Here is a 7,500-nt window from a genome sequence, read left to right as displayed (position 1 = left end):
TTTAAATTTTACAACCGCAAAATTGTTTCATCATTCTTAACCTGGACTTTTCCTGCCCCCAGCCGCGCGATATCGAAGTATTTGCTTCTCGCTGTTATTATTATGATCATTATTATTCTGATTAGTATTCATGTTTTTTTGCAACTTCAATTTTTTTTAGTTATCTGTTTTTTTCCCAGTTTGAAGCCATCCAAAACTTCAGCAACGAGACCGTAACCATTTGACCCCTTTCTCCGCCACATCTTCCCTTGTGAAAGGGACTCTGCCTGTTTGAGCCAATCCCAAGTTATGGACAATGGCTGTGTTGATGAAACGCGCCACTGCTTCGCTGGCACAGCTTTTCCTGCTCGGAAACATTCTTTTTTTTTTTTTCGCCCTCTTGGTAAACGCCGATAAGAGTTATCTTCGAGAATCCATCCAAACCGCTTTTCGATGAGGTCACTTCTGCCATGCAAATGCTCAGTCCATCTAATGAATCACATATCTCTTGCGACATTCATTTGGCTCTACTTTGGGGACATTTATGTATTACGTGCATATGGTTGGTGGGGGAGAGGAAGGATCAAGCGAAAGAGTCTCAACGGAGGGCGGTCGGGCTGCAGGATGACTGGAGATTAATTGAGAAAGAGGTTTGTGAGTAAAGAGACTGACTGGAGGGAAATGTTCCATGACATTTGCACACAAGATTACTACATGGCTTCTTGTCTTTGTCAATGTACAAGGATGGCAGGAGAACATGTCAGAAAGGCCAGAGTACATTAGAGTAATGTTTTTGTGGTTCTTTGTTTTTGTTTTTGTTTTGCATACAAGATCGAGGCTCATGGAAGAGCAATGTTATGGAGCCTATAAACTGGCAGTGGTGTGGTTATAGTTGATCACATCAAACAAGGAGATGAGCGGACAGGAAAATATGACCTTGAGGAGGGGACAAAGTACAGCTATCTGCAAGTAAGAGGATTGGGTTAGGAATGGTTAAATAGGTTTTCAAAAAAAGATTGTGGGCAAGGATGGGGGACGACATGAGATGGTGGTGAACCACCTGCTTGAAGTCCTGGAGGGAATAGTGGGATAGAACAAGCTCTTTGGAAAGTGGTTCCACAGTTGGGAGAAGTGACGAAACAAAAGAGATGTGGACTGAATTTTTTTTTTTTTTTTTTTTTTTTTTAAATATGATGGAGGCTTTTATTTTATTAATTACATTTATGAGTAAAGAAACCATCCTTATGGTATTTTATTATTTATCATATTATGTCTTCTCGTACAGAGAGAGAGAGAGAGGAAACAAAAAAAAAAACAAGAAAGAAAGAAGAAAAAGAATTGGGGTCCTCCCTCGACCCTGAACTCCTGGGACTATTAAATTTTTTTTGCAGCCTAAAACTTTCCCGTGCACACCCAAATGCAACCATCAGTTTTCAGCTCATTCCGTCCAACGGTTCAGGAGTGCATAGAAATCGAACACAGAAACAAACACAGACACGTCTCGAGTTATCGTGTGATTAAAGATTCATTTTATATTCCTCACAAAGAACTTCAATGCAGGAGGATGCTGTGAGGCTCATCAAAGCCTGGGCCAGTGGTTACCAACCTCCAGTTGTTTTTCCATGCTCTATCCTTTTTAAATGCTGAGCATCGAGCAAGGAAGCAGCACGGACCATTTTTGAAGTCCTTGGTGTGACTCGGACAGAGTTGGATGTGAGCCGCCGACGTCCCAGACTCGGAGCGGATGCTCTAACCATTACACTCCCGAGTTTGGCTAAAAAATTAGTTGCATATCATGACAAGTTGTTTATATTGTGGCCTTTTGACAACAAATTATTCACTCTGGTCTTCAACCGGTGTTACTTTATTCCCTTTCCGCAAGTTAAATTGGTGTTTCGAGAGAAACCACTTTCAACCTTCCCCTGTCCTCGTGGGTTTGATTGTGCTTAGTATCATGTGGTACAAAATTTACGATTACTACTACAATTGCTACTACGACAACCACTACGACCTACTTTTTCTTCTTCTTCTTTCTAGTTATTCTTTTACCTTCTTCTACAGCCTCAATTATTCCCAACTTCTGTAGGGGAAGGCGAGGAAAGTTCGTTATGGCACACCCCTTTCACGACCTGGCTGGCCGGTGATGACTCACGTATTCTTCGTGGAGGACACCGTGGTATCTTTAACATCAGAGAGAGACAGAGAGACAGAGAGACATAGAGACATAGAGACAGACAGAGAGAGTGACAGACAGAGAGAGTGACAGACAGAGAGAGTGACAGACAGAGAGAGTGACAGACAGAGAGAGTGACAGACAGAGAGAGAGAGACAGACAGAGAGAGAGACAGACAGAGAGAGAGACAGACAGAGAGAGAGACAAACAGAGAGACAGAGAGAGAGAGAGAGAGAGAGAGATAGAGATAGAGATAGAGATAGAGATAGAGATAGAGATAGAGATAGAGATAGAGATATAGATAGAGATAGAGATATAGATAGAGATATAGATAGAGATAGAGATAGAGATAGAGATAGAGATAGAGATAGAGATAGAGATAGAGATATAGATAGAGATATAGATAGAGATATAGATAGAGATATAGATAGAGATATAGATAGAGATATAGATAGAGATATAGATAGAGATATAGATAGAGATATAGATAGAGATATAGATAGAGATATAGATAGAGAGATAGATAGAGATATAGATAGAGATATAGATAGAGATATAGATAGAGATAGAGATATAGAGATAGATAGAGATATAGAGATAGATAGAGATAGAGATATAGAGATAGATAGATAGAGATAGAGATAGAGATATAGATAGAGATATAGATAGAGATATAGATAGAGATATAGATAGAGATATAGATAGAGATATAGATAGAGATATAGATAGAGATATAGATAGAGATATAGATAGAGATATAGATAGAGATAGATAGAGATATAGAGATAGATATAGATAGAGATATAGATAGAGATATAGATAGAGATATAGATAGAGATATATATAGAGATATAGATAGAGATATAGATAGAGATATAGATAGAGATATAGATAGAGATATAGATAGAGATAGAGATATAGATAGAGATATAGATAGAGATATAGATAGAGATATAGAGATAGAGATATAGATAGAGATATAGATAGAGATATAGATAGAGATAGAGATAGAGATAGAGATAGAGATAGAGATAGAGATATAGATAGAGATATAGATAGAGATATAGATAGAGATAGAGATAGAGATAGAGATAGAGATATAGATAGAGATATAGATAGAGATATAGATAGAGATATAGATAGAGATATAGATAGAGATATAGATAGAGATATAGATAGAGATATACATAGAGATATAGATAGAGATATAGATAGAGATATAGATAGAGATATAGATAGAGATATAGATAGAGATATAGATAGAGATATAGATAGAGATATAGATAGAGATATAGATAGAGATATAGATAGAGATATAGATAGAGATATAGATAGAGATATAGATAGAGATATAGATAGAGATATAGATAGAGATATAGATAGAGATATAGATAGAGATATAGATAGAGATATAGATAGAGATATAGATAGAGATATAGATAGAGATATAGATAGAGATATAGATAGAGATATAGATAGAGATATAGATAGAGATATAGATAGAGATATAGATAGAGATATAGATAGAGATATAGATAGAGATATAGATAGAGATATAGATAGAGATATAGATAGAGATATAGATAGAGATATAGATAGAGATATAGATAGAGATATAGATAGAGATATAGATAGAGATATAGATAGAGATATAGATAGAGATATAGATAGAGATATAGATAGAGATATAGATAGAGATATAGATAGAGATATAGATAGAGATATAGATAGAGATATAAATAGAGATATAGATAGAGATATAGATAGAGATATAGATAGAGATATAGATATAGATATAGATATAGATATAGATAGAGATATAGATAGAGATATAGATAGAGATATATATAGAGATGTAGATAGAGATGTAGATAGAGATATATATAGAGATATATATAGAGATATAGATAGATATATAGATAGAGATATAGATAGAGATATAGATAGAGATATAGATAGAGATATAGATAGAGATATATATAGAGATATAGATAGAGATATAGATAGAGATATAGATAGAGATATAGATAGAGATAGATAGATAGAGATAGATAGATAGAGATAGATAGATAGAGATAGATAGATAGAGATAGATAGATAGAGATAGATAGATAGAGATATAGAGATAGAGATATAGAGATAGAGATATAGAGATAGAGATATAGAGATAGAGATATAGAGATAGAGATATAGAGATAGAGATATAGATAGAGATATAGATAGAGATATAGATAGAGATATAGATAGATAGATAGATAGAGATAGATAGATAGATAGATAGATAGATAGATAGATAGAGATAGATGGAGATCCATCCACGGGACAGCACACAGGTTGATGGAATCTCCCTACCGGCGAAATACCAGGATGGCGTGTTTTAATGTTGGCGCGTCGAGATTCAAACCCAGCCAAGATAGCTCTGATGCGAATCTGCATACCGCTGTTGTCCTGCCAGGCCAATTTGGCAGTGATAATTATTCTTTTGAAAGCTTCGAGACAAGGTTATAATTTCTTTCTCTGATGCAAAACAACTTTCTTTTTTAAAATAACAAAACAACGAGCGATTACTTTAGCAAAGGGCTGCGCATGTGCACCCAAGTGCTTTGGGAATGCACGTGGTGATTGGGGCGACGTGGGGAGGGTAAGCATGCAGGGAACACAGAGGGAAGGAGTATGTTTTGCTCGCGCACGTGTTTGCCTTATTGTTAGCTGAACACGTGATTAAAAAATAATAATAATTGTTGCGAATCCTGTGAGCTTACAGAGCTTAGGTGAAACTCCAAATGATGTTATTCTACTGTTTTAAAACCTCGTCGATGTCAATTTATATGCCTGGTGTTGGCTTAATGGTGGGTTTGGGATCTGGGGATCCTGAATTCAAATCCCACTTCGCTGTTGAATTAATACCGGGTGGGGTTGACTTCGCCTGTCATCCTTCCGAGGTCGGCAAAATGAGTGCCAGCTTGCTGGTATCCTGTGTCGGAGTGGCGACCCGTCCAGGATTGTGCCCAATAGCCAAGGAGACTGCTTAGGCAGCACCAGCACTCTGTACAGAGTATTGTCCCGATGGATGGATGGATGGATGGATGGATGGATGGATGTCAATTTGTTTGTCTTCCAATGTGTACGCACAGTTCAGTATTGATGAAACATGAGTTTTTAGGTCCCTGTAATATTAATTTTGTGTTTGCCGTCCCTCCCCCTCCCTCCCTTTCTTTTGTCTAATCATAATTGTATTTTCTGATTTGGCTTAACGTCCGAACCACAATTGCAGAGCACTTGAATCCAGTGACCTTGTTGCTGGCAGAGTGCATTCCCTTCGACCTTGATGTTCCGAGTGAAGGAGCTCGTCTGGTTAGGGAGTGGGATGGTGGTGGAGGGGGAGGGAGTGGGGTGGTGGGGTGATGTTGGTAGGGTGAGGGCGTAAGGAAAACAGAGGGAGGGAGTGCCTGGTGAAAGAGGCGGCGTGCCGTCGCAGTGCCTCGCCATACTTGCACTACCGATAGAGAGACACCACTGCCGGCTTACCCTCGAGCGGGTGTTCCGTGAGGAAAGGTGGAAAATGGTGGCATTTTGATTTTTGTCGTGTTATCTTGGGAGCTTTTGGGAGCTCCCTCGTCTTGGGAGCTTTCAAATTGTGAAATGTATTTTAAGTTGATGCTTGACGGGGTAGGTAATCTCAGGATCGTTTCGAGTGGAAAATAAAATGTTTTCTTTACGGCGTAAAGAAGGAAATGATTTTCAGGATATGTCACGAGCATCTAGTGAGATGGAACCGGCTGCTGGAGGTGAGGCAGAAAGTAAATGGGACAGAGGAAGGGAAGTTGGTGGGGGCGGCGAGGGGATAGGGGTCGGGGTGTGGTGGGAGGGGTGGATTGAATTCACAGTGAACTGCTTCATCATTACTCTTCCTGCATTCTCCTGTTCCATGCACCATGCCACTCTCTTCACATCCACGTCTCGCTGACATCAACCTCCCGCCATTCCCTTTTCTCTCGCCCTCCGCTCCCCCATTATGCTCGTCGTCCATGCAGGGCACACAATTGCCAGGACAGACCAGGGCTTATGAGGAGAAAATCGCAGACATGGGTGAGCAGTCACCCCCTGGACAGCTCTCGGATGCAGACCGTCTGTGGAAGGTTATAATCGAACTGGTGGAGACAGAGAGGAGCTACGTCAAGGTGAGGGCGAACCTTTTAAACTCGCAAAACGAACTGGGTACTCTTGGGAGTACTGATGGCTTTGAACTTTTGAGTATCAGAATGTGGCGAAGAACAAGGGGAGAGGTTGAAGTACGTAGTGGTGGAGAGGGGGATGGTGGTGCTGGCAACCTGCATGGTGGGTGGTGGTGGGACAGGGGGAGGTAGGGGTTGGTGGTGGTGCTGGTGAGAGTTAAAATGTTATTCCCTTTAGGAAAGGCTTAGATGAAGGATCAGGATGTATGGTGGTAATTAGGTATAAACTGAGGCCAGCATTCAGGTCAACAATCATACTCATATTGGGTAAATCTGTGATGGAGGGTGTGGTGATAGGTGTGTATGGCGGCTAATGGAAGAGTGAGAGGTTGTAGGTTGTATATGTGATGAAGTTTTGCAACGGTCACATGATCCAATGTAAATAGGAAGGGAAGCCTTGCACCGTAGTCCTCCTGCAGTTAAAGACGTGGTAAATAGACATGGTCGTTTGAGAAGCATTTCAACAAGGTTGGCTTTTGGCCAGCAATGTTTTCAAGGAAATGATGCCGGATGCAGGTTCACGAATGTTTCCTTGGAGTAAATGGAGGGAATTGACAGATTGCCGACATGCCATTAGAATTTCTGAAAAGGAGGGCGGCAGGGATTAGAGCGAGACACGTCAGGATTATAAGATGTGATGGCAATAGGAAGGAGGATCGTTAATCGTGTGGGTGAAACTGTTGGGGTGGAGGATGACCGAGTGGTGTGCGGCTCTCATGTGCCTTGCAGGATTTGAAAACCCTGGAGGAGGTTTACGTCAGGCCATTGCAACACCAGAGCTATCTGTCGGCAGAACAGGTAACGTCATAAGGTTCAAACGTCAATTTGAATCCACATGCGCTTATTTCACTCCGACATCAATATAAACATTGTGATATTGATTTTGTTTGGGGAAGCATATGAAACACACTAAAACTTGTTTTCTCTCATTTTTTGTCGTGACTCTCCTTTCATACTCCTGACATTCTTTCCACCCCTTCCCCCTCTGCCCCACCCCTTCCCCGCTTCATTGGCATGTCTTTCCTCCACCTTTCTCACCTCTGTTAACTTCGTTTTCACCTCCCCACCCTCATTTCTTTATTTTCCCTCTTCTTTGGTTCTTCCTCCCTCCAC

At 40.2% G+C, this 7,500-nt stretch overlaps 1 protein-coding gene across 7 annotated transcripts in view; it reads left to right on the top strand.

Moving 5' to 3' along the window:
* The window catches only part of LOC147034316 (rho guanine nucleotide exchange factor TIAM1-like), a 162,154-nt gene that overhangs the window by 112,195 nt on the left and 42,459 nt on the right, over positions 1-7,500 (top strand). For all 7 annotated transcript variants that reach the window (XM_085880582.1, XM_085880610.1, XM_085880615.1 and 4 more), the window contains 2 exons: positions 6,187-6,333; positions 7,117-7,185. In XM_085880582.1, coding sequence (XP_085736708.1) covers positions 6,187-6,333; positions 7,117-7,185 — 216 coding nt within the window. The remainder of the gene's footprint in view (positions 1-6,186; positions 6,334-7,116; positions 7,186-7,500) is intronic.

The sequence above is a fragment of the Eptatretus burgeri genome, chromosome 1 (assembly GCF_056783735.1).
Source record: "Eptatretus burgeri isolate ZD-2024b chromosome 1, Ebu_testis_v1, whole genome shotgun sequence".
Taxonomy (NCBI): Eukaryota; Metazoa; Chordata; class Myxini; order Myxiniformes; family Myxinidae; genus Eptatretus; species Eptatretus burgeri.
The sequence above is the reverse complement of the archived record's forward strand: the minus strand, read 5'-3'. Positions and strand labels throughout refer to the sequence as shown.